This window comes from Phocoena sinus, chromosome 9 (assembly GCF_008692025.1).
Source record: "Phocoena sinus isolate mPhoSin1 chromosome 9, mPhoSin1.pri, whole genome shotgun sequence".
Lineage (NCBI taxonomy): Eukaryota > Metazoa > Chordata > Mammalia > Artiodactyla > Phocoenidae > Phocoena > Phocoena sinus.
Window position 1 is genome coordinate 40,948,385 of NC_045771.1, and position 27,638 is coordinate 40,976,022.

General features: G+C 40.8%; 1 protein-coding gene across 2 annotated transcripts in view; it reads left to right on the top strand.

The window, feature by feature from the left end:
• ELMO1 (engulfment and cell motility 1) overlaps window positions 1–27,638 on the top strand; it is a 578,694-nt gene that overhangs the window by 196,137 nt on the left and 354,919 nt on the right. For both annotated transcript variants that reach the window (XM_032642958.1, XM_032642959.1), the window contains 4 exons: window positions 1,825–1,903; window positions 7,933–7,983; window positions 11,120–11,242; window positions 12,670–12,801. In XM_032642958.1, the coding sequence (XP_032498849.1) occupies window positions 1,825–1,903; window positions 7,933–7,983; window positions 11,120–11,242; window positions 12,670–12,801 (385 nt within the window). The remainder of the gene's footprint in view (window positions 1–1,824; window positions 1,904–7,932; window positions 7,984–11,119; window positions 11,243–12,669; window positions 12,802–27,638) is intronic.

Genomic DNA, 27,638 nt, shown 5'->3' on the forward strand with positions numbered 1-27,638 from the left:
GCCCTAGCAGACTTTGGTCTTTGGGGATCTCTCCTTCTCTCTATGCTTAGGTAACTAGTAAGGTTGCCTCTGATGATACAAGCCTGAGAAGGAATCCCTTGTACGATGCCACTTTATCAATTAAAGTATTTGGATTGCAGGTGGCAAGAAGCATCCTGGGCTAGGACAGGGAGTTTATTGAAAGGATACTGGCGCACTTTATAGAACCGAGGAATGACTTAAGTAGCTAAGCCTTGGGAAGGACAGAAACTATGGCCTCCTTGGAGTCCTCACAACAGGCCTTTTCTCTAGCGTACTGGCTGGCAGTCATGTGACTTGGCTCCCAGTAACTGCTGCCCCTGGTCTCTCAGGTCACATTGGCAAATTTTCAAGAAGAAACCTGATTGGCCTGTTTGGGTTGGGGGTGTAGGATGGGGATGCGAGGGAGTATTCAGTAGTTCTCAATCTACCGAAAATGTTGACTGTGTTTATAATATAAACTACCAAAGTGCATTAGAGGTTTCCTTCATATGGAGGGGGTATGGTGACTAGAATGTAAAATGTTAAGTAACACAGTTTATGGATTGTGGCCTCAGGGAAAATTAACATATGCTCTAAAATGATGATTTTGTGTGAAATCTCTCTGGAAATAATACCAGTTGCACATGTCCCTGAATGTGAATTGTATCAACTTAAAAGTCTGTGTCTTTTCTCTGAATCTCGAGGGCATCACCGTGCGTTTATAGAGTGCTTCGCCAAGTGGAGAGTTGCTCATTTGCCAAGTGCTGCACTAAAGATTTTATATGCAATACCTCATTTTATCCTAAAGGCAGCTCCTTGAAATAGGAGTGTTTTTACCCAGTGTTACAGATGAGGAAACTGTGTAGGGACACCCTGTGAACTTGTCCAAGGCCACCCAGCCGGGCTGTGGGGCACTGGGCTTAGAATTTCATCCTGCCAAAGGCTGTGTTCTAAGCTCTGCCTCTTCCTAAATTATCTCTAAATATAGCCTATAGGCCTCTGGTCCTTAGCCTTGGGTCCTTCTTATTTACTACTTATTTACCATGCAGCTAACACTAGATCTTGGCTTTATTTGAAATTTCCGATTTCATTCCTGTGAAAAGCAAATTTGTAAACATAAAAACCTATTCTTTTGTTATTTAAAAGTTTCTATTTGGTAGATAGCTAGTGGGAAGCAGCTGCATAGCACAGGGAGATCAGCTCCGTGCTTTGTGACTACCTAGGGGTGGGAGGGAGACACAAGAGGGAGGGGATATGGGGATATATTGTACATAGAGCTGATTCATTTTGTTGTACAGCAGAAACTAGCACAACATTGTAAAGCAATTATACTCCAATAAAGATTTTAAATTAAAAGAAGTTTCTATTTGAGAAATAGATTTTTAGAATATGTAATATTATTGCCATGGTGACAAAACAGTTTCCTTTATCATAAGCCCAGGAATGTAGGGAATACCCAGGACTATTCCCAGGTATACTTCATGCATCAGACAGAAAATCACACACACACACACACACATACACATATACATCCCCTGGTCCATGTTTTTGACTCTAATAGAGGAGAAGTGGAGAGAGCCAGCTGGCCACCTGTATGTCTGGGAGATCTCCACTGAGCCTGTTTTGCCTGGCTAGCAATAGTAATCGTCCCCTCACTGTGTTTCGAGCCTCGTGATGGTCGAAATATTTTTTCAGTGCTGAATGCGTTTTCTAGGTCCTGGCTTTCTCTCTCATTATTTTGGGGGGACATAATCATGAGCTTTATCATGGTCTAACTCACGGGTAGCCTCTTCTGACTTTCTGTATTACTGTGTGTCTTTACAGGACAGATCAAGAAATCCAAACCTATACCATTGCAGTGATTAATGCACTTTTTCTGAAGGCTCCTGATGAGAAGAGGCAGGTAAGTCGCACTTCTTTTGTCTTAAAGACTGTGCCCAGTTGTGCTGGCAACTTTTGGTGCAGAGAGAGCCTTCCCCTTCCCATCCCAGGAACTCCTGTGGGGCTCCTTGCTGCCCAGTGGTTTGCCTGGACAGCCTGGGATCATTCACAGATCCAGTGGGAACTAGGTGGAGATGGGCAAGCCCCTGTCTGATGAGGAAAGTTAGGAGTGTTCCAGTGGTAGAGCCCTTTCATCACATGAAACCCAACATAGAAGCCCAGAACAAAGAGATGAAATAAAGATGAAACTCTGCCTCTGTGATGGATGCAGAGTTAGAAGCCCCTGTGATCTTCTGTCATTTCATTGGATACTCACTGGGTCCAGAGAGGGATTGTCTCCATTTGCCTGATGAAAAAACGTAGACCCTGAGAGTTGCCATGCTTTCCCCAGGGAGGTGTGAGATGGAAAGTTGAGAAGACAGGTTCTTCTTCAACTAGGGAAAGGACTATTATAAAGTGGTTGTAGAAGAAGTGGGTTTTTGCATGTCTTAGAATTTGGTTCACACCTCAGAATCCATTCCTGTTTTTTTTTCCATCAACATAACATACTTGTTACCTTGGTCACAATTTACTTCATTTACAAACTGGATGGAAATATGAGATTTTTCAACCTTTAGGAAGTGTACTGGGGAGCTTGATGACAGTTACCAATAAATTGTTTTAGAAGAATTTAGAAAGCTAGCATGCTACTGAACACTGTGTCAAGAATTTTATTTTTTTACTTTATTTTTTCGTTGCCAAGGATTTTAAATCTCAGTGGCTAAATGTGAAGGTTTCTGGTTTGTTTTCCATTTAGGCTTGTTTGCTCATTCCTAGGGGCTATGTTTGCACAGTAAGTAGAGTGGCTTTATAGTTTCCTGTGCTTTTGGTTTGGTGTTGGCTGGAGCCAGGAGGTGCCTGTCCTCCCCAAGCCTATGCTCCAGGCTGGATTTTTAAGGGTGGCTTTGCAGATCTTAAGTGGGATCACGGGTAGGGCCGCTCCTTTTATATTTATATCTAAATACTGGGCTCATGATAATTCCCATCATCCCAGCAAATTGCCTGGGCATGTTCACAAGCCTGACATGGGCAGCACATACATAAACCTGACATGGGCATTGAGAAGCTTGATCCTTCTACTGGCCAGGCCACTGATGGCTGCTTGTAGAGTGGGGTCAAGAGCCAGGTCAGAATGCTGGTCGGACCTCTTGAGACTGTCTTTTTCCCTGTGGCTGGATTAGAGGAAATGAAAGCTCATGCTCACCCCAAGTGCTACGATTTCACTTGGATCTCTGCATCTAGACACGAGTGAGATGCATACACCTTGCATCTTTCTGTTACACTGAAACTACTCTTAATCTGTTGAATTGGAATGGAACGACCACGGAAAAATAGGGAATTAGATGCCAATCTGTGCTGACTCCAGGACAATGATAACAGTGAAAACATAATGGGGGATACCATTATGTTAGGAATACCATTAACATTAGGTTTGGATTCTGCTAATCAAATCATTTTTTATTTTTGAAAAATTAGGCTCCATGAGACCGACACGGTACAGTTTGGCTGTATATTGCTATATTAATAATAAATCACAAAGGGTAGTCTAATAACATTAAACCATTTAAGAAAACAATTCAACTAAGAAAGATAGGGTGTATATCAACCAGCAGAAAATCCAAAGTGTTATATGATTAATTTAGTCTTTGAAATAAAAATGACGATACTTGTCGATAGAAAATTAACTTGGACTTTATAAACTATGTTGAATTTAAGATGAATCAGTGATCACTGTTGGTCAAGAAAATGAATATTTCGATTTTTAATTTTTAAAGTACATTTTAGCGAGTTAAGAGAGCGTTGGCTCAAAATTATTTTGAGTTCATAATGAAGAAAAGTTTATTTGTTGTTATTTTCTGGACATCAGTGGAGGCCTTTAAAGCAGAAGATCAAGCTAGTTGGTGACATCTTGCTGTATATTATATATTGTTATTGGCTTGTGTTTTGAAAGACTGAAAGGTCTGAATTTTTTTGGCAAACAGGAAAATTTCCCAAAGCCTGTCACCAGTGATAATATTTGAGGGTTTGCCATGCACCCTGCCATGTTCAGTGTCTTATGTCATTTCATTTAATTCTCATATCTATAGAAAGTCTTATTATTTCCATTTTATAAATGAGGAAATTGAGAGTCAAAGGAAGTAGAGAACTTGACCGATTGCTGAGCTGATAAGAGTCAAAGCTAGGATCCCAACTTCATTCTTGCTCTTATCTGCAAAGCATCCCACTGAATGCCGGTCAAGGAGACATCACCTGCAGAATGGCCTTGTATTTGCCTGGTAAAAAACTTACTGACACCTAAAAGACATCAAGCCCATTTTCTTACTCCAATCAGATTAAAACATAATTCTAAACACTTATTTACTGGATTTACAGGAATGTCCCTTTTCTTGTTTGTTAACAAGTTTGTCTTTTTAAAGCTTTTGGACATTGGATAAAATTCCACTTCAGTCAAAACATTTTATTTATTTCAACATTTCTTTCCAACTTGGGCTCAAACACATTGGTAGGACTCTATTATCTGGATTTTCTTTATTTTTCAAAATGTTAATGAATTTACAAGGATTTTAAATACCTATACCTTATTTCTGCTTTTACTGAAGAAAAATATGACTAAAGTCAGATCTTTTTACTTGGCAGGCAGACCTGGGCGATATTTTTGTTTTGCGTTCATTGGGTTGGCCTGCCTGGGAGAGCAGTGAACTTGGGCCTGGGGTATAACTGCATCCTCTGTGGATGGTCCCCTGTCAGCCTCCCTGGGAGGCGGGGGGGTTGGGTCATGCTTTCCCCTGCCTCCCAGGTATTGGAGACTCTCCCTTTTCCTGCCCAAATAAAGGGAAGGGGTGCTTGTTTTGTGGGAGAGGGGATAGCTATTAGGTGGGCAAGTGGATCCTTTTTCTTACAACTAGTTGCCATTATTTATTTTATTATTTCCATGGCAAAGAATTTGGTCAGATCCCTTCCAAATTTCTCTACAAATATTTATGGCTTTGATAAGGATTATTTTTAAAAACCCCTTTATAGTTAAAATATTTGATAGAAAAATCCGAAAATACAGATTCCAAAGGAAGAAATTTTAAAGAAACTTATAATTACATCCCCAGAGAGGGAACCACTGCAACTACACACATCTGTGGGACTGTCATGGTCCTACTTCTTGCTTTTTGTGCAGACTCTCCTGCAGACATCATTTTTTCACTAGATGTGATCATACGGCATGCACTGTTTTTTGTTTCTTTTTAACTGCTTTTAAAACTAAAGAAGATTTTGTGGACATCTTTCCGTGTCAGTTTATCTATACAGGCAGACCTCGTTTTACTGCATTTCGCTTTATTGTGCTTTGCAAATACTGTGTTATTTTACGTGTTGAAAGTTTGTGGCAACCCTGCATCGACCAGGTCTACTGGCACCGTTTTCCGACAGCATTTGCTCACATGGTGTCTCTGGTAATTCTTGCAAAATTTCAAGCCCTCCATCAGCAAAAAGATTATGAGTCTGTGAAGGTTTAGATGATGTTATCATTTTTTAGCAATACAGTATTTTAAAATTAAGGTATGTACATTGTTTTCTTAGACAAAATATATTGCATACCTAATAGACTAGAGCATAGTGTAAACATAACTTTTATGTGCGCTGGGAAACCAAAATATTAGTGTGACTCACTTGATTGTGCTATTTGCTGTATTGTGATGGTCTGTAACCAAACTTGCAATATCTCTGAGGTACGCCTGTATCCATATCCATATTCATATCTATCTATATACTTTTATATCATGCTAATGGTATAAAATATTCTCCATAGATTCTCACGTTCACTCAAACCATTCCTTAATATTGGACAAAAAAAAAAAGTCCATTGTGTGGACAAGGAGTTTTCTGTTTTCTCTCTGATCAAGTTCCTGTTCCTTTGGGGGGGTAGCGGGATGTTTTATGAAACATTCATTGCCTATTCTGTGCCAACCGTTGTGCTGTGGCTGGGAATGCAAAGATGAAAAGGACAGTCTTTGTGCCCTTGAGAAGACCACACTCTTATGCAGAAGATAAATATTTTAAGCAGATCATTATAATAATTGCTCTAGTAGATGTTGGAAATATACTGTCCCTTCTCACTTATTTTAAAAATTGTTAAGTCGATAGGCTGACATAGGCACAGAGAATTTTTTTCTTTTTTTTTGTTTGTGTGTCAATAAAGCAATAATTTCATTTTTATTAAAGAAAAGGAATTATAAAAGAACGTTGGGCCTTTTGTTTTCATCTGATCCAAGAAGAAAAAAGATGGACCTTCCTGTTTTGATCAGGAAGAAAGCACGGCTTTCTGCGACCCATGGAAGGGCAGTTCCTTCTGGATTGCCATTTAACTTGTTTCCGATGGTGTCCTCGTCCTTGCCTTCTTGTTTTCAAGAGGCTGGAAGAGGACTTAGTATTGGATTTTGTTTTTGTTGTCGTTATTTTTAAAAAATTTTTATTGGAGTATAGTTAATTTACAGTGTTGTGTTACTTTCTGCTACACAGCAAAGTGAATCAGTTATACGTATACCTGTATCCACTCTTTTTTTAGATTCCTTTCCCATATAGGTCATTCCAGAGTATTGCGTAGAGTTTCCTGTGCTATACAGTAGGTCCTTATCAGTTATCTATTTTATATATAGCAGTATAGTATTGGATTGACTTTGATGCCATCTAGCCCTTTTAGATCACCTTAGCGTATTTGTGTGCTTTTCTCTTCAATGCGGCGGGTCAGCAGGGGCGTTAAAATTAAGCTGTAATGTCTAACAGAGTGCTCTGAATTTCCATTCCTTCTTCTCTCCTGCTGGCTTTCCTTTCTGTGGTGGCGATGGCCGTTAGGTTGGTGTAGAGAGCAGTGTTGACATCCTTGATTGTCCTCTGACAGTAAGTCCCCACGTTCCCTTTGTCAGCACAAAGTGGGCCTTGCACTCCCATTCTGCCCCCGTCCAGCCCTGCCTGTGCGCCCCCTCGTACTTCCTCCCTGGGTTCTGAGTTCTCCTTGCTATCTCCAAGTTTATTTTGACCTTGATCGAATTCATGGTTGTGTTTTTAAATCATAGCTTAGTTTCTTCTCTACTCATTAAGAGTAGTGACACTAAAAATACCTCCCCCCCCACCACCACCACCAGAAAACAACATTCAGGTGACTTCCTGAATATGAGCAGTATTTTTCCTTTGGGATGTTTGTACCAAGATTGTGTTCAACTATTTCATTTCCCCGTAGTACCTGTTTGACAATATTCAGAAAGGGCATCTGTGAATCATTTCATTTAATAAAATCACCTGCAAATCCTCTATGCCAGTCAGGCAGGCCAAAGCACAAAGCACAGCCTGCAGAGTTGAGGCCCAGGAATGCTGAGTGCGGCCCCTAGGGCTTTGCATCTGCCCAGATGTTTGTCCTTTGCTAAAACTTCACTCAGTTCATTTGCATAGACTATTAAGGCCTCGGGTACGTACTACTCACTCTTTGGTTTTGCACAGATTAAGATGAAATGGCTTTTAGAAGTCTTAGACCTTTAAAGTGATGGCTCTCTAGTATTGAAATCTCCTCTGTGCAGGTGTTATGTTGCCTTGTAGTAAAAACTCTGCACATACACAGTCTAATAAAATCTGATGAGCCGTTCCAGTGGGGAGCCATTGCTTTCATTTGGAGTGTTTGATTTTTATTCAGCACTTACCTTTTCCTGGAAGGAGGAAATTCCCAAGAAAACAAAGAAAAGAAATTTGCAGGTGCCAGATATCCTTCCTTTGCTGTTGGCTACTGCTTTGTTATCTAAACAACATTCAAAAAGTAATTCGAATACTACTATCCACTTGGGTCCTTTCTTTGTTAAGAAATACTGCTGATATCCAATTTTGAAGCACGCCCCAGGACAGAGTCATCTGGGGCTATGTAGAAATGTATCTTTCTAACCAAAGCTTTTCTGGCCGTGTGTTTTTCTTCCACAGGAGATGGCGAATATTTTGGCTCAGAAGCAACTGCGTTCCATCATCTTAACAGTGAGTACCTATGTGCTGTGACCACCTTGTTGGGAAGGAATGGTCTGGTGTATTTATTCATCTCCTCTTTTGGCTTGGTTTTGTGATTTGTTCTGTGACTTGCTTCTGTGGTGAAGCAGTAGTAACTAGAAAGGAGGAAAAAGTGTGCTTTTGGAAATGGAATAAACAAAGCTCTCCCACAGGAATGGCCTCATGATTGGAGGGAGAGCGTCTCTGGAACTGCTCTAGAGAGAAACGCATTCTGGCAGGAAGGGTTGGAAATCTCTCTCGGTGGGGCAGGTTTATTATACTCACTGAAGCTTTAGCTTTGCGTTTAAGGAAATCAGGGGCTCCCTGACTTTAAAAATTCCACCAGTATGAGCTTATACTGTTTTTAGTGAGGAAACTAGCTGGAAACATATCAGACTCTGAGAGAAGTCCTGAAATTTCGACCATCATTTTTCCTGGGCCCCTTTCCTAGAGAAAGGCAAGAAAGACAGACATGAAACCCACTCATTAACTGTGATGCAAAAAAGACCTGAAACCTCAGTGGAAAAGAAGCTCTACATGTTATGTTGTGAATGTTTAGAAATAAATCAAATAGCAAGATTTCCTGAGGCCTTATCTGCTACTTGACTTCTAACCAAAGGCTGAGAGAAGCATGTGTGATTGATTCTTCTGCTTACCCCCCCCCCCCAAAAAAAAAAAGTGCTCGTGTAATTCTGAAAAGAAGTTCTGCAAGCTTATAGTTACACACACACACACACACACACACACACACACACACACACATTCCAATACAATGAGGCCTTTAAAAATTAAAAACCTTATGAGGGCAAAGAAAATAAATATTCTAGAACCCAAAGCCAATAATAATGACTACAATTTGTCATCAAGTTTCATGTTAAACTTCCTGGCTGTTAAGGATAAAGAGAAACCATATGAGTGTAATTTTCACTGTTTGATAAAAGAGGTACCCCAGTTCTTCGGGGGATGACATATTTTGCCCCGTGGAACTGGAATCTGAAATGGGTATTGTTAGAACATTCTAATAGATTCTTGGTCCAAGAGTGGCTTTTTAGAAATCACAGAGGGATTCATAATACGGTTATTTTTTATACTGGCTCTCAATAAAGGTGGAAGCAGTGATTTTATTTATTTATTTTTGGCTGCATTGGGTCTTTGTTGCGGTGCGTGGGCTTCTCATTGCCGTGGCTTCTCTTGTTGTGGAGCACAGGCTCTAGGCATGTGGGCTTCAGTAGTTGCAGCACGTGGGCTCAGTAGTTGTGGCTCACAGGCTCTAGAGCGCAGGCTCAGTAGTTGTGGTGCATGGGCTTAGTTGTTCTGTGGCATGTGGGATCTTCCCAGATGAGGGCTCAAACCCATGTCCCCTGCATTGGTAGGCAGATTCTTAACCACTACGCCACCAGGGAAGCCCCCTGAAGCAGTGATTTTAAAGCATAGTTCAGTGAAGGTGTTTGTGCAGGGGAGGAGAGTGGGGAGATAAAGGAGTAGAAACTTGGAATTAAGGTCTTAGCCTGTTGTTGGTATCACCTTGGTAAGGCAGCTGGAGTTAGATTACCCAGAGATGGAGTGGGTGGAATGACTGTGGCCATCATGTCTCAAAGATCAGTTTGTTTCAATGGGACTTTTTACATGAGATTTTGATGGCTAGAAGTTCAAGGTTGGTAATCTCTGGCAGTAACCTGGAGTGCAGATACTTTTGAGTTGCTAATAAAATAGATACCCATATGCTCTAGTACCCATACACTTTGGATACTCAACATATACTATGAATTAACATTCTGTTGGGAAGATTGGAAGATATGAGGTTTGATTCTCCCCCCATCCCATTGCCTGGCGTCCCACCCCCCAACCTCCATAATTTTGGTTCAGCCACTTCCTTCTATTCCTCATTCTTCACCCCACCCCTCCTTCTTCAATTGCTTATTTCGGTATGGTGCTCAGAGCTGGCTGAGGAGTCCAGGTGCACGTCAGGTTGGGGAGCACCCAGAGAAAGTTCTTTGAGACAGCAAGATGTGGTTGGGTCTGGCACGTTCAAAATAACTCATTTGAACGGGTGTTTCACCACTTTGACTGGTTGGTTGGCAGTTTTAAGGCACAACAGTGGCCTCTGACAAATTGGATGTATTTTAGACCCAAATGCTACCTCCCGTTTCAAACCCAACCCTGGTGTGGGCGAAGGCCCCCATATCTGTCTCCTGCCACTCCTTTTATATTTGTTCCATTTTGGTTCTGTTTCAAAGGGGAAGGGTCATTTTTTTTTAAAAAGAATTCATTGTTGGGCTTCCCTGGTGGCGCAGTGGTTGAGAGTCCGCCTGCCGATGCAGGGGACACGGGTTCATGCCCCGGTCTGGGAAGATCCCACATGCCGTGGAGCGGCTGGGCCCGTGACCCATGGCCACTGAGCCTGCGCGTCCGGAGCCTGTGCTCTGCAATGGGAGAGGCCACAACAGTGAGAGGCCCGCGTACCGCAAAAAAAAAAAAAAAAAAGAATTCATTGTTAACAGGTGAGTAAAAAGTAATATATATGAATTGACTCACTGCATTGTGGTGACAGTAGTTACTGTACAGTTTCCACGGTGAATTAACTACAAACCTGATAGTTACTTTGCTTTTGTGTGATGCTTCTAAAACTTTTCCCCGTTGAGAAGTGGGATCACTTGTCAGAGACAGTTGCAGGGTTAAGATGATGGCAAAATTGCTTACTATACATATGCACTGTTCATTTCTCTACTGCAGGCAAGGAGTGCTTCTGTTGTAGAAATTCACAGTTCTTCTCAAGGTGCTTTCATTTCAGGCACACCTTCTCTTGGTTTATATGGATGTAATCACCACCGAATTTCCACTTTCTTCCCCACCTCCACTCTTCACTGCACACAGTAGGTCTTTTCTCCACTTCTGGCCTAAAGATCAGGAACCTTACTGGGCCCTGAGATGTAAAGGAATGCTCCAGGGTCACCTGTGTGCTCATCTTTCTCCTGAAGGGTGGTTCCACCCACTTACCTCCCCCATGCTTCCAAATAAGGACTTCTGAGGTTCTGCTTGGCATCATGACCAGGGGGGTAACTTAGGTTATTTGCTTTTTCTTTCTTCCTTTGTTTAAAAAAATTTCACTTGTAAACCATCTCCCTAGCATGTCATCCGAGCTCAGCGGGCCATCAACAATGAAATGGCACACCAGCTGTACGTGCTGCAGGTGCTAACCTTTAACCTTTTGGAAGACAGGATGATGACTAAGATGGATCCCCAGGACCAGGTGAGTGCTGGTTAGACAACGGTAAAAGCACATGAGGGGAAGAGTGTCATTAAAAGTCTTTCCTTGGGCTACTTGGAAACCAGGAGGTTTTAGATGATGATAATATTATTTTATTATCATCTCAGGACTTAGGGGAATGGATTTAAAATTTAGGTGAATCTAGGATCAGAGAATAAAATAAATGAATTATTTCATTATGCATCAAACACATGCATATTCTTTCTTTATTGGATAAGAAAGCTTGACGTCACATGGCTGCAAACATTGGCCCTTGGCCCCAATACCTTCAACGGTGATAGCTTTGGAGTCAGGTTCCCAGAACACCTAGCCACTTGGTAGCTCTGTGTGAGATTGATTCTGCAGGCTGAAGGAGGAATTTCCATTCTCCAGTGATCAGTGCCACGGGTGGAGGTCCCAGGTTACATCTGATTTCTGGGCTTACATCTTTGTCAGTTGTCTCTTTGCTATAATTCTCTCTAGGTCTCTGGTTGTTGTGCATGAAAAGTTAAGTCTCGATCCAAAACGCTTTGGGGGAACTTTACTGTGTGAGGACGGAGTGAGAGGAAACAGCTGGGAGCCCTGCTGTAGCACATTTTCAACTTAAATAGCGCTGCAGCTTTGGAAAGGAAAACACTCATTACTGGCACGTGAGGGTCTGATCTCTAGCAGATGTGGATGCACATGCAAACTGTGTAACCACCGCAGCACTTCATTCATGGCGTGAGGCCATGAGATTAGGAATGATGGAGAGGCTTCGAGCAGCTGTCTAACATGCCCCACGCTTTTGGCAAGACCAAGTGCGATCACCCCAGAGAGATGCGACTGTCTTACTACTTCTAGTACGAAAGGCAATGTGTCTTAGGGTGAAACAGCCCTCCCTGCTTGGAAATTGCCTCCTTTTATCTAAAAGATACATTTTTTCTTATTGTGGTTAAATATGCCTTACAGAAAATTTACCATTTTAACCATTTTTAAGGTTTGTTTCTATGAAGTCACTTCTCAGTGGAGTTAGGGATCCCTTGTCACTTACATATTGTTCATAAACCTTACGGGCCTCTTGCTTTGTTTCTGACAGTACAGGACTCCTAGGTCCTCTAATTTTTTTTTTTTTTTTCCAATCACAAGCCTTCCATCATATTTGGGGCTCTCATTTAGAACTTCACGAGGCAATTGATATCAGTGCTCTAAGTGGTTTGGCTGTGAGGGTAATTGTGGAGTAAAGCCAGGGCTGACCAGCAGGGAGAGTGGCAGGAGGAAAAGAAGTATACAGAGCTGTAACTTAGGACATTGGTTGCCTTTTATCTGTTTTTCTTTTGCCTGTATGCAGTGATTCATTTAGACCCTGGGGAACGAGGGACTAGATGTAACGTCACACAGTGAAGGCAGCTCTCTCTCCCCCTCCCACTTTCTCTCCCTAACCCCTTCAGGCTCAGCGGGACATCATATTTGAACTTCGAAGAATTGCTTTTGATGCAGAGTCTGAACCAAATAACAGCAGCGGCAGCATGGAGAAGCGCAAGTCCATGTACACCCGGGATTATAAAAAACTTGGCTTCATTGTAAGTAAGACATCTCCGGTAAGCTCTCCTTCCAGCATCCCGGGGCCTGACCTCAGCCACATAACTGATGTCTCCTCCAAGCGTGTGGTCCTCTTGTGCCTTACAGAATAGTTTCCACATTTTCCAGATGTTTAGCTGGTTTAAACAAGATCACATGAAAATCTCTTCTGGCTGCAGTGAAATGGAATAACTTGCACAAGTGTGACTAATACTGAGTTTGTTTATTCAGTTCTGATTAAGTGTAACCAAGAGTAGTTAGCTTGGAAAGCATCTAGACTTCATTAAATCTACTTCACAAGAGGCTTAAGGTTCTATTTGAATTAAATGGGTGATGGCAACTGTGGGATGGATCTTATTACTGGGCTAGTGATTGGATTATTCACATACATCGATTTCGTATCAAAATCAAATTGAGTCTCCTGAAATTTAATCACGATCTGATTCATGTTTATATTTTCCTAAAAGTTTTGTCTTGCTACGGATGATGATATCTCCTAGATTTTCTTTCTTTCAGTTTGCAAATCAGAAGACAGCTTGTCCTGAATATAAACTGCTGTTTTTGTTTCTACTTCTGGTCTATTCTTGCTTTTATCACCATCATATTTCTATATGACCTTTGGCTAATTAATCTCAAATTCTGAAGGTGTAAATTTGGGTTTCTTTTTTACCCCCTTCATAAGCATCATAAATGAGATTTCTGGCTTCAGTGATTAGAAATCACCAGGCATTATTTTTTTATTTTTTCACACACACACATTGTATTTTATTTTTACAAGAGATAAATAAACTGACACCAAGCCTTGTAAGTGGATGACCACAACAAAAGCAAGAATGATTGCAATTACCAAACACGAAACACACTCATACTATTGTCATAATATTGACATTAAGTCCACTAATCCTCCACTGTAACAGCTCCTTTGCAGTGAAAATTGATTTGTGTATTTTTTGCCTCTGAATCCTTATGGGATTTTTTTTTATTCAAACAGAAAGTCACAAAAATTATAATCATTCTCATCAGTTCACTCAGTCCCATGTGATTAATTTTTTTATCTTGAGCTTTTTTTTTTATCTTGATCTTTTATTAGCACTTTTATTAATTCATCAGTTTCCCATTAGAGTTCTGAAAATGCTTGTTCATTCAGCTCAACAGTACAGTCCGTTACCAGAAACCTGTACTTGTCAGAGTCTTTTCCATGAATTCCTTGAAGATGAAAACCTTTTATAGCAACATTTTTGCAAAAGGATCAGAGTACACCCAGAACTGTCTGTAAATGACAAAAGACTTAAAAATGACCACGGTTAAAGATTTCATGAAAGTTCATAATAATGCAATTGACAAGGAAATTTAGTTATTTCTGAGATATACATTTTAAAGTAATGACTAGAATTATGACTTATAACATTATACCAGAACATATAAGATTTTTAGAAATTTCATGTAATGTCTGAAACATTTATATTAACATATTTCCATACAAATAACCCAAAGAAAGTTTAGTATTAGTTGTTTTTGTTTGTCTTTTTATACTGCAGGTTCTTACTAGTCATCAATTTTATACACATCAGTGTACACATGTCAATCCCAATAGCCCAATTCAGCACACCACCATCCCCATCCCACCGTGGTTTTCCCTCCTTGGTGTCCATACGTCTGTTCTCTACATCTGTGTCTCAACTTCTACCCTGCAAACCAGTTCATCTGTACCATTTTTCTAGGTTCGACATACATGTGTTAATATACAATATTTGTTTTTCTCTTTCTGACTTACTTCACTCTGTATGACGGTCTCTAGACCCATCCACGTCTCATAAAATGACTCAATTTCGTTCCTTTTTATGGCTGAGTAATATTCCATTGTATATATGTACCACATCTTCTTTATCCATTCGTCTGTCGATGGGCATTTAGGTTGCTTCCATGACCTGGCTATTGTAAATAGTGCTGCAATGAACATTGGGGTGCCTGTGTCTTTTTGAATTACGGTTTTCTCTGGGTATATGCCCAGTAGTGGGATTGCTGGGTCATATGGTAATTCTATTTTTAATTTTTTAAGGAACCTCCATACTGTTCTCCATAGTGGCTGTACCAATTTACATTCCCACCAACAGTGCAAGAGAGTTCCTGTTTCTCAACACCCTCTCCAGCATTTGTTGTTTGTAGATTTTTCTGATGATGCCCATTCTAACTGGTGTGAGGTGACACATCATTGTAGTTTTGATTTCAATTTCTCTAATAATTAGTGACATTGAGCAGCTTTTCATGTGCTTTTTGGCCATCTGTATGTCTTATTTAGAGAAATGTCTATTTAGGTCTTCTGCCCATTTTTGGATTGGGTTGTTTGTTTCTTTAATATTGAGCTGCATGAGCTGTTTATATATTTTGGAGATTAATCCTTTGTCTGTTGATTCGTTTGCAAATATTTTCTCCCATTCTGAGGGTTGTCTTTTCATCTTGTTTATGGTTTCCTTTGCTGTGAAAAAGCTTTGAAGTTTCATTAGGTCCCATTTGTTTATTTTTGTTTCTATTTCCATTACTCTAGGAGATGGATCAAAAAAGATCTTGCTGTGATTTATGTCTAAGAGTGTTCTTCCTATGTTTTCCTCTAAGGGTTTTATAGTGTCTGGTCTTACATTTAGGTCTCAAATCCATTTTGAGTTTATTTTTGTGTATGGTGTTAGGGAGTGTTCTAATTTCATTCTTTTACATGTAGCTGTCCAGTTTTCCTAGCACCATTTATTGAAGAGACTGTCTTTTCTCCATTGTATATCCTTGCCTCCTTTGTCGTAGATTAGTTGACCATAGGTGCGTGGGTTTATCTCTGGGCTTTCTATCCTTTTCCATTGATCTATGTTTCTGTTTTTGTGTCAGTACCATATTGTCTTGATTACTGTAGCTTTGTAGTATAGTCTGAAGTCAGGGAGTCTGATTCCTCCAGCTCCGTTTTTTTCCCTCAAGACTGCTTTGGCTATTCGGGGTCTTTTGTGTCTCCATACAAATTTTAAGATGATTTGATCTAGTTCCGTAAAAAATGCCATTGGTAATTTGTTAGGGATTGCATTGAATCTGTAGATTGCTTTGGGTAGTATAGTCATTTTCACAATATTGATTCTTCCAGTCCAAGAACATGGTATATCTCTCCATCTGTTGGTATCATCTTTAATATCTTTCATCAGTGTCTTAATAGTTTTCTGTATACAGGTCTTCTGTCTCCCTAGGTACGTTTATTCCTAGGTATTTTATTCTTTTTGTTGCAATGGTAAATGGGAGTGTTTCGATAATTTCTCTTTCAGATTTTTGATCATTAGTGTATAGGAATGCAAGAGATTTCTGTGCATTAATTTTGTATCCTACAACTTTACCAAATTCATTGATTAGCACTAGCAGTTTTCTGGTGGCATTTTTAGGATTCTCTATGTACAGTATCATGTCATCTGCAAACAGTGACAATTTTACTTTTTCTTTTCCAATTTGTATTCCTTTTTTTCTTTCTCTTCTCTGATTCCCATGGCTAGGACTTCCAAAACTATGTTGAATAATAGTGGTGAGAGTGGACATCCTTGTCTTGTTCCTGATCTTAGAGGAAATGCTTTCAGTTTTTCACTATTGAGAATGCTGTTTGCTGTGGGTTTGTCGTATATGGCCTTTATTATGTTGAGGTAGGTTCCCTGTATGCCCACTTTCTGGAGAGTTTTTTATCATAAACGGGTGTTGAATTTTGTCAAAAGCTTTTTCTGCATCTGTTGAGTTGATCATATGGTTTTTATTCTTACGTTTGTTAATATGGTGTATCACATGGATTGATTTGCATGTATTGAAGAATCCTTGCATCCCTGGGATAAATCCCACTTGATCATGGTGTTTGATCCTTTTAATGTGTTGTTGCATTCTGTTTGCTAGTATTTTGTTGAGGATTTTTACATCTATATTCATCAGTGATATTGGTCTGTAATTTTCTTTTTTCATAGTATCTTTGTCTGGTTTTGGTATCAGGGTGATGGTGGCCTCATAGAATGAGTTTGGGAGTGTTCCTTCCTCTGTTATTTTTTGGAAGATTTTGAGAAGGATAGGTGTTAGCTCTTCGCTAAATGTTTGATAGAATTCACCTGTGAAGTCATCTGGTCCTGGACTTTTGTTTGTTGGAAGATTTTTAATCGCAGTTTCAATTTCATTACTTGTGATTGGTCTGTTCATTTTTTCTGTTTCTTCCTGGTTCAGTCTTGGAAGCTTATACCTTTCTAAGAATTTGTCCATTTCTTCCAGGTTGTCCATTTTATTGGCATAGAGTTGCTTGTAGTAGTCTCTTAGGATGCTTTGTATTTCTGTGATGTCTGTTGTAACTTCTCCTTTTTCATTTCTAATTTTATTGATTTGAGTCCTCTCCCTCTTTTTCTTGATGAGTCTGGCTAAAGGTTTATCAATTTTGTTTATCTTCTCAAAGAACCAGCTTTTAGTTTTATTGATCTCTGCTATTGTTTTCTTTGTTTCTATTTCATTTATTTCTCCTCCGATCTTTATGATTTCTTTCCTTCTGCTAACTTTGGGTTTTGTTTGTTCTTTGTTCTCTAGTTCCTTTAGGTGTAAGGTTAGATTGTTTACTTGAGATTTTTTTTGTTTCCTGAGGTAGGCTTGTATAGCTATAAACTTCCCTCTTAGAAATGCTTTTGCTGCGTCCCATAGGTTTTGGATCGTCGTGTTTTCATTGTCATTTGTCTCTAGGTATTTTTTGATTTCCTCTTTGATTTCTTCAGTGATCTCTTGGTTATTTAGTAACATATTGTTTAGCCTCCATATGTTTGTGTTTTTTACGTTTTTTTCCCTGTAATTCATTTCTAATCTCAGAGCATTGTGGTCAGAAGAGACGCTCGATTTGATTTCAGTTTTCTTAAATTTACTGAGGCTTGATTTGTGATCCAAGATATGATCTATCCTGGAGAATGTTCCCTGTGCACTTGAGAAGAAAGTGTAATCTGCTGCTTTTGGATGGAATGCCCCATAAATATCAATTAAATCTATCTGGTCTATTGTGTCATTTAAAGGTTGTGTTTCCTTATTCTCATTTTGGATGATCTGTCCATTGGTGTAAGTGAGGTGTTCAAGTCTCCCACTATTACTGTGTTACTGTCGATTTCCTCTTTTATAGCTGTTAGCAGTTGCCTGTCTATTGCCGTGCTCCTGTGTTGGGTGCATATATATTTATAATCGTTATATCTTCTTCTTGGATTGATTCCTTGATCATTATGTAGTGTCATTCCTTGTCTCTTGTAACATTCTTTATTTTAAAGTCTATTTTATCTGATATGAGTATTGCTACTCCAGCTTTCTTTTGATTTCCATTTGCATAGAATCTTTTTCCATCCCCTCACTTTCAGTCTGTATGTGTCCCTAGGTCTGAAGTGGGTCTCTTGTAGACAGCATATATATGAGTCTTGTTTTTGTATCCATTCAGCAAGCCTGTGTGTTTTGGTTGGAGCATTTAATCCATTCATGTTTAAGGTAATTATCGATATGTATGTTCCTAGGACCATTTTCTTAATTGTTGTGGGTTTGTTTCTGTAGGTCCTTTTCTTCTCTTGTGTTTCCCACTTAGAGAAGTTCCTTTAGCATTTGTTGTAGAGCTGATTTGGTGGTGCTGAATTCTCTTAGCTTTTGCTTGTCTGTAAAGCTTTTGATTTCTCCATCGAATCTGAATGAGATCCTTGCCAGGTAGAGTAATCTTGGTTGTATGTTCTTCCCTTTCATCGTTTTAAGTATATCATGCCACTCCCTTCTGGCTTGTAGAGTTTCTGCCCGAGAAATCAGCTGTTAACCTTATGGGAGTTCCCTTGTATGTAATTTGTCATTTTTCCCTTGCTACTTTTTTTTTTTAACTTTTTTATTGGAGTATAATTGCTTTACAATGGTGTGTTGGTTTCTGCTTTACAACAAAATGAATCAGTTATACATATACATATGTTCCCATACCTCTTCCCTCTTGCTTCTCCCTCCCTCCCACCCTCCCTATCACACCCCTCCAGGCAGTCACAAAGCACTGAGCTGATCTCCCTGTGCTATGAGGCTGCTTCCCACTAGCTATCTACCTTACATTTGGTAGTGTATATATGTCCATGCCTCTCTCTCGATTTGTCACACCTTACCCTTCCCCCTCCCCATATCCTCAAGTCCATTCTCTAGTAGGTCTGTGTCTTTATTCCTGTCTTACCCCTAGGATCTTCATGATATTTTTTTTTCTTAAATTCCATATATATGTGTTAGCACACGGTTCCCTTGCTACTTTCAATAATTTTTCTTTGTCTTTAATTTTTGCCAGTTTGATTACTATGTGTCTCGGCATGTTTCTCCTTGGGTTTATCCTGTATGGGACTCTCTGGGCTTCCTGAACTTGGGTGGTTATTTCCTTTCCCATGTTACGGAAGTTTTTGACTATAATCTCTTCAAATATTTCCTCTGGTCCTTTCTCTCTCTCTTCTCCTTCTGGGACCCCTAGAATGCGAATATTGTTGTGTTTAATGTTGTCCCAGAGGTCTCTTAGGCTGTCTTCATTTCTTTTCATTCTTTTTTCTTTAGTCTGTTCCACAGCAGTGAATTCCACCATTCTGTCTTCCAGGTCACTTATCCGTTCTTCTGCCTCAGTTATTGATTCCTTCTAGTGTAGTTTTCATTTCAGTTATTGTATTGTTCATCTCTGTTTGTTTGTTCTTTAATTCTTCTAGGTCTTTGTTAAACATTTCTTGGATATTCTCGATCTTTGCCTCCATTCTTTTTCTGAGGTCCTGGATCATCTTCACTATCATTATTCTGAATTCTTTTTCTGGAAGGTTGCCTATCTCCACTTCATTTAGTTGTTTTTCCTGGGGTTTTATCTTGTTCCTTCATCTGGCCCATAGCCCTCTGCCTTTTCATCTTGTCTTTCTTTCTGTGAATGTGGTTTTTGTTCCACAGGCTGCAGGACTGTAGTTCTTCTTGCTTCTGCTGTTTGCCCTCTGGTGGATGATGCTATCTAAGAGGCTTGATGGGAGGGACTGGTGCTTGATGGGAGGGACTGGTGGTGGTTAGAGCTGAGTGTTGCTCTGGTGAGCAGAGCTCAGTAAAACTTTAATCCACTTGACTGTTGATGGTTGGGGCTGGGTTCCCTCCCTGTTGGTTGTTTGGCCTGAGGCAACCCAACACTGGAGCCTACCTGGGCTCTTTGGTGGGGCTAATGACAGACTCTGGGAGGGCTCATGCCAAGGAGTACTTCCCAGAACTTCTGCCGCCCGTGTCCTTGTCTCCAGGGTGAGCCACAGCCACCCCCCCGCCTCTGCAGGAGACCCTCCAACACTAGCAGGTAGGTCTGGTTCAGTCTCCCCCGGGGTCACTGCTCCTTCCCCTGGGTCCCGATGTGCACACTACTTTGTGTGTGCTCTCCAAGAGTGGAGTCTCTGTTTCCCCCAGTCCTGTCGAAGTCCTGCAATCAATTCCCACTAGCCTTCAAAGTCTGATTCTCTAGGAATTCCTCCTCCCGTTGCCAGACCCCCTGGTTGGGCAGCCTGATGTGGGGCTCAGAACCTTCACTCGAGTGGGTGGACTTCTGTGGTATAAGTGTTCTCCAGTCTGTGAGTCACCCACCCAGCAGTTATGGGATTTGATTTTACTGCGATTGCACCCCCTCCTACCATCTCATTGTGGCTTTTTTTGGTCTTTGGACGTGGGGTATCTTTTTTGGTGAGCTCCAGTGTCTTCCTGTCAATGATTGTCCAGCAGCTAGTTGTGAGTCTGGTGTTCTCGTAAGAGGGAGTGAGAGCAGTTCCTTCTACTCCGCCATCTTGGTTCCTCCAACTCAGGCATTATTTTATAACTGCAAATGCGCTTTTCTTGAATTCACACACACACACATATTAATATTTATTTATACACATTGGTATCCATGCCTTATTGTTATTTGGGAAACCTTGTCTTTCATGGGAATTGTCTTTGAAAATGTTTCCACATCAGGTACGTGGGTTGTTTTTCATTGCTGAAGAGTTTTTATTATTTGGATGTACTACAGTTTATTTAACTAAGGTCTTTTACTGAGTGTTTAAAAATTACCAAGAAGTCCATAATTAACATCTTTGCCACCCAGTATTTATGTACATCCATGTTCATGTTATTAGGGTAAATCTGTGGAACTGGCATTTCTATGGTATATATTTTTAAAGCTTTTAACATCATCAATTTGCTTTCTACAAACATCGAGTAATTTCCACTTTAACTGGCGGCAGATCAGAGTAACTGTTTTATAAACCTCTCCTATGTTTCTTAAACTAAAAAAAAGCAACCTAGTAATTTGATGTTATTCCTTTTATACTGGTAGTCTTAACATGTCTTTTCTAATAAGAATACTCGTGAAGCATTGTATTTAGCTTTGCAACTTGCTTTACAGAAGTATTATGACATCATTTTTATACTGTCATATCCCAAATTTTGACTTGGACATTCCATTTGATCTTTTAGCTGAATCTATTTTTCTAAATTTTAGCAAAAAGTTTTTAGCAAAAATCTCTCTTACCCTCAAGTCATATCAAAATGGCCAGGGAAGAGACCAAGGTGTGTACATTTCAAAATACTTCCCCTTCATCCTGATATTCTGTCCTGGTGGAGAGCCTGGTTGTAGGGTGCACCTGAGTTACTGCCACTTCCTTTTTACTTGGATTTTACTTGGATCCATTTTACCTGGAGTTCTAGTGCATTTGAACTATGTAGAAAATGCAAAATGATCTCTGTATGAGTACTGATCCCTGGACTTGACGTGTCTTTACCCCAGGTCCTAGTGGTTTTTGTTGGGGGCAGTTGGATCTCAGAATGGACAGTATTACTTGTTTTCCTGGGCATGTGTATGAGGGATGGAGGAGAGAGGGAAGCTGGGGAAAGACCACTTGGTGGGACTCGGATTATCCCAGGTTCTCGGGTTATTACAGGTCCCTAGGAAGGATAGACATAATGGGGGTGGGAGGTATGAATTAACCTCCTTTTATTTTCATGCTCTGGTCCTGTGTGAAATCGCTGGGATATCCCGTGAGCCAAATTGAGTGATTTTTTTCAATGGAGCTCCATCTGTCTTAACATGATGTTAATTCCTTCCAATTCCTTCCACCGTCTGCTATTAGGGTATATATCCTGCTGTCTTAGTTTTCAGTGTGAGATGAGTGCTCTGCTTCTTGAGTACTTTATTAAAAACAATGCATTTTTAAGCTGAAAGTTAATTTGATGTGGTTTTAAGGCCTTTAGTACTTATGTGGCCTCCACTCCAAGGATATGAAAAGTCGTTTTAGAAAAAGCAAAGGCCTTGAACAGAAAATAACCAAAGGAGAGTGTCGATGTCCTTAATTTTTCCCCTGTTCTTTTTTGAGTTTTCAATTTAGTCCTTTCTCTGAAACTTCTTCCAGGCCACAATCTTGTATCAGAGAATGGAGAAATTGGAAAGACTAGTCAGTAATGATTTCTAATGCTAGAAATGATGCAGCTGCTTTCACAAGCGGTGATTTTCACTTTTGACTAACCGTCAGTTACCAGAAAGAGACAAGCTGCAGTGATGGAAACACATGTTCATTGTGCCACCTAGAGGCCATTGTGCAAAGCGCTGAAAGCTGGTTGAGGACCTCACGTGTCTGGCCATGAAAGCTCTGGATGCTGGAAGCTGCCCTGGTGCAAGATTCTCTCTGTGCTTCCAAAGGAGGAATAATCTTGCCCGTTAACTCCTTCCTGACCTCCTTCCTGTTACCTCCTTCAGAAGCAGTTTGAGATTTGGGTAATCTTTTGCATCTCCTTGAAGGAAAGTTCAATTCATATGAGATTCCTATTTCTCATTTCATGGCTCCAGAGTAGGCAGTGCCCAGAGTAGGCAGTGCCCAGTAGGCAGTGCCCCAAAAGTGACAACTTTCTGGAGTTGAGTGGGCCTAGATTTTAATGCCCTCCAGCCTACTTCCAAGCCATTTACTAAAAATAAGCCGTTTATTAATAACTGGCCAGTGGGGCAGTTATTTAACCTATTTGGGTGTCAGCTTCCTCACTGTGAAACTGGGCAGGCGCTCTTCTATTTTGCGGCTGTTTCAGGGCCCTGTGAGACCATCTGTGAGCATCTGGCACTGTGCCAGGCACGGCGGATGCACCCAGCAGACGGCACTTCCCTTCCTTGCTTTTTGGAAAGCAAGGAAATCATAGTCAGCTTTTCAAGTTTTCCACAGTAGAGGGGCCATTGCTCCAACAAGGCAAGAAGAACAGTTTGTTATAGGATAATAAAGTACAACACCTTTGAGAAGGCACATGGGCCTCACATTTCTTCTCAGCACAGCATCCCAATGGAGCAGATTTTTCTGGTGAAATCATTCTAAAATCTCAGTCTGAAGTGGCTATATGGCTTCTATGTTTAGTCCTAACACAGAAAAGTACTTGCTTTTAAAGCAAAGCTGCTTATTCTTCTGAGACCTCTTAGTTAATGGTTTCTTAGTTGCAAAATGGACATGCCTTTGTAGGTTTCCCAGTAGGAAGATGGGGTCAGCGTTGTCTGAGTTAATACTAATATCATGGGAACATCTAAGGAGGGGCATGTGTACTTCTCAAGGTGACAGAAGGCAGATTCTTATTTTTAGAATGATTTTATTTTGAAAATGGGGGAAATGCCTGTATACAAACTATATGCCCTGTTGATTATAATGACCAGAAGCTGTGCAACACGGTTTTCATACTCTGTGAAGAGTTGAATTCCTGGCTAGAGACCCTTCAGAATGTAGCTGTCTTGATGTCGAATTGACAGCTTCTCTGTTTGTGGATTTTACCTTTGTCCAGTCTATTGGACAAACATTGAAAAAGAGATGTCTGTAGTTCATTTTTCTGAGCCCTCTTGGACCCAGGCTGACGTTAAAATTGGACAAAGCTGGGTTTTTTCCGAGTTCCTTTTTTTCTTTTTCTTTAGCTTGACTGGGGCTAAAATAAGCTCAGTTTAAAAAAGAAACTGCTTCTGAACAATATAATGTACTTTAATATGAAACGTTTTGATAAACATTTCCCTTAACATTTTCAGATTGTCTTAAAAGAAGAAGATGACTAAAATGTAAAGGTGGAAAAAAGTAACGGGAAAAATTTTATTTCAGAATTAAGACTCTTTTAAAATGTAGGTTTTATTGTATTCAGGTATGGTAAGGCCAGCAGTGTCCCTGGAGATGGTTGCTGTTGAAAAGACAGTTTGTTATTCATAGTTCCCAAGAGGAGGGAGCATGTCACATCACACAGGGACACAAGGGAAGCACCAGGGTTGGTCAGGAGGCAGAGGGAGCCAGGGGAAAACACAGGCAACAGCCTTTGTTGTGATTTCCACGGGAAAACCGAGGCACGGAAGGTAAGTAGGCTCAGAATTGGCTACTTTGAATAATCTCCTTGGGTTCTGGAACCTCCCTGCTACCCCTGGTTGTCTGGTACCTGGCCCTGTGGTCATTAGGGCAGGGGGATGGTGGCCCAGAGTACAAAAGCCTGCTAAAGGAGGTTGTTGGGGAATAGGACCTGGGTTGGTTGCTTTGCATATGAAAGGCAGGCTTCTTATCTCTAGGAAGTAGGTCACCCTGCGAAGGGGCAGTCCCTCTAATGTCAGCAAGGACCCAAGATACCAAAGCATCAGAAAGAACAAAAACTGAAAAAAAAAACGTGATTAATACAGATTTATTGTTCACATTTTTAAAGGATTTTTCACCTTCTTAGGTGATAGAAGACAATTATGCACAGTTGCCCACGTATAATTCTACATTATTACATATGCAGTGCTTGGTGTCATTTTAATATATCTTTAAATACAGATGGCAGGGAATGAAATGAGATGCATATTTATATATCTCTTCCTCCATCTCCATCTCCATCCCTGTTCCCATATCACAGAAGAAAGCATCTTAGTCTAAATGCTACTAGAATTCAACAGCTACTGGGAGAGTGTGACATTGGGATTAAGCTTGTCCAGGGCTGTTCCTGACTCTGTCACTCACAGGCTGAGTGATTCCGACAAGGTACTTGACATGATCATGAGTCAGTTTTCTTGTCTTTAAAATGGGGCACGTTAGTTGTTTCTATCAGTAGGTTTGTTGTGTGGATTAAGTGAGTAGATATTTATAAATCATACAGAACGGTGCCTGGTCATAGCAAGCAGACTACGAATTTGGAGGCTGTTATGATGATGTTACAACCACTATTAATATTATTATTGGAATGTTGCCCGGTGTCCCATGACACTGTGACACACAGTGATGGGAGAATGTGAGACTTGTAAGTTGTCCCAGGAAGATAGGGAGAAACTGCATGGTTCAAAGTAGCAGTGAAAGATGAAGGAATAATGTGTGCTTGGGAAACTGCAAGTAATTTGTTGTGGCCAGTGTTTATGGGGACAGAGAAGTAGAGTTTAATTGCAAGCGAGAGACAGATCACAGAGAATTTTAAATTCAGAGGGGTTGAAATATGCAGTCAGTCTTCACGGATTCCATATCCGCAAACTCAGCTATTCACTAAAATTTATTTGCAACCCCCAAATCAGCCATTGTGATGCTTTCATAGGCGTTTGCAGACAAGCACAGAGTGGCAAAAAATTTGAGTTGCTGGGCAGGCCCATGAGGTCAGACGAGGTGGCTCTCTGCCTTCTTGTTTCAGCTCATGTTGTAAACGAGCGTCCTTTTTACAGTCTGGCCGGGGCCGCGTTTTCTGAAACCTTGTGCTCTCTGTTGGTGATTTTGCTGTTTAAAATGGTCCCCAAGCATTGTGCTCAAGTGCTGTCCAGGGTTCCTAAGTACCTGTAGGAGGCTGCAGTGGACCTTAAAGAGAAAATATATGCATTAGATAAATTTCGTTCACGCATGAGTGATAGTGCTGTTGTTGTGAGTTCAGCATTAATGAATCAACAGTATGTGTTACATAGTGTGTCCTTAAATAGAAACGCATGTAAAACAAAGTTATATATTGATCGGTTGACAAAAATCTTGTGACCAGGGCCTCGAAGGAATCTAACCCTGTGTTGCCCCAAAACCGATGGCTCAGTGTTCGTTAATTCAGGGTTTGTGGTGACTTCATAGAACATAACTACAGGAAATAAGGAGAACCAGTGTACTCTAAGTCCCTGAGGAGCTTTCAGGCAGGGGTGAGCCATGGAGAAGAGAATCCCAGGCGGTCCTAGGCTCAGTTCTTTCCTAGCCACGTGTCCCGTACGTGTTAAGTGGGGAAGAGAAAGCCTGTCCTTCGCTAGCTCACAGGCGTGTGAGAGGTTAACAGACATTTGCAGAGCAGGGCAGTGCTCAGGACAGTGGGGCTGGGAGGGGCGGAGTACTATAACCTACTGTGACTTGAGTCATTTATTTCAAGAAGCTGCCTTGAAACTGCTGCTGTACCAAAATACCACGTCCCTGAAATCAGGTGAATTTTCATTCTAAACTCATTCTACATAGATGAGAACTCAGCCTATGGTGGACCTGGCTTATGTCTCAGCATCACTCCTAACAGGACTTTCTTAAAGGTTTTGTCACTGAGAATGTGATTCAGTCCCTTGGAGTACAAGGACAGCATTAGGAAGAATCTAGAACATACGGAAAGTAAACTTGAACATTTACCTAGTTTTTGTGGTCCTCAACCCCCTTTTGCAACAAGGCATACCTGGAAACCACAAGTTAAAGTGGATTTTAATAAAGAAAATCACATTTTCCCATAGGAATGATTTAATAATTGGGATAGTATTCCTAACCAAGCACCCTGCTTTCAAATAGTTTAAGATATGACCCATAAACAATAGGCATACAAGCAAAAGGACAAAAACTAATATTTTTTTCAGTCATTTATTGAACTTCTGTAAGTTTCAGCCACATGGGATTCAGGAGGTCCCCGTGGGGGCTGGAGCCCTCTGTGAGGAAGCTCTGGCAAGTAGTAGCCAGTCAGCCCAGGTCCAGGCTATCCCTTCCACGAGGGACCTTCTGTGGACGTTGGTGGAGGGATTACTGAGACCCGTGAATGTCTAGGTTCGGTCTGGATGGACTTTCAGGCACATACTGCATGTGCCTATTCCCCAGAACTAGATCTGTTTTCTGCCTCATTGAGAGTGTGCTCTGGCCCATTCTGATCAGAAACCCCCTTTCCCTACTCAAAATGCAGCAAAACCCCAGTCCTAATCATTTCTAGTCTTGCTCCATCTGGCTGTAAACTAGCCAGGAGATTCCAGTTATTAGTGAGGCCTGAGCAGAATGAGCCACTAGACGGTGCAAAACCATAGCCATCGACGACTCCCAGCCAGACCGCCCCCCTCCCCCCAGACTCGGAGGACCAGCCACTGGGACACCCAATTGCATTACAGCTCTCCTTATCAGCCTGCAGAGTGTGAAGTTGTGGGACCAAGACAGGGGGCCTTAGGATCTCCTCCGGAGGTCTGTTTAGCCTCAAGGCCCTGCAGAAGCTAGGACCATTCTAAGATGCCCAGCTGGCCTCCTTGTTAAGTGAGATTGGCCTGCGGTTCATGGCACGTGAGCATTTATGTAGTACCCACATCTCCTGACTCTCATTCCCAATTATTTTTCCTTATGCTGTAGTGAAAGTCTTTTATATGGGGCATAACAATCTATACAGTCTAATATTTTCTTCTCTCTTAACATGGAAATGCAGGAAAGAATGCACTGGAAATAGAATATCCAAATAAATATTCACTGTAGAAACAATAATAATAATGTATTTGGGGATTTAAAAATATACATAATTAAAATGTGTGACAGCAGTAACTTGGAGGGGGTAGGAGTGGTAAATTGAGTCAAAATGAACCAGCATCACTGGGACGTGGTACAAAGCTGTCTGGGGAAGTTTGAGCTGA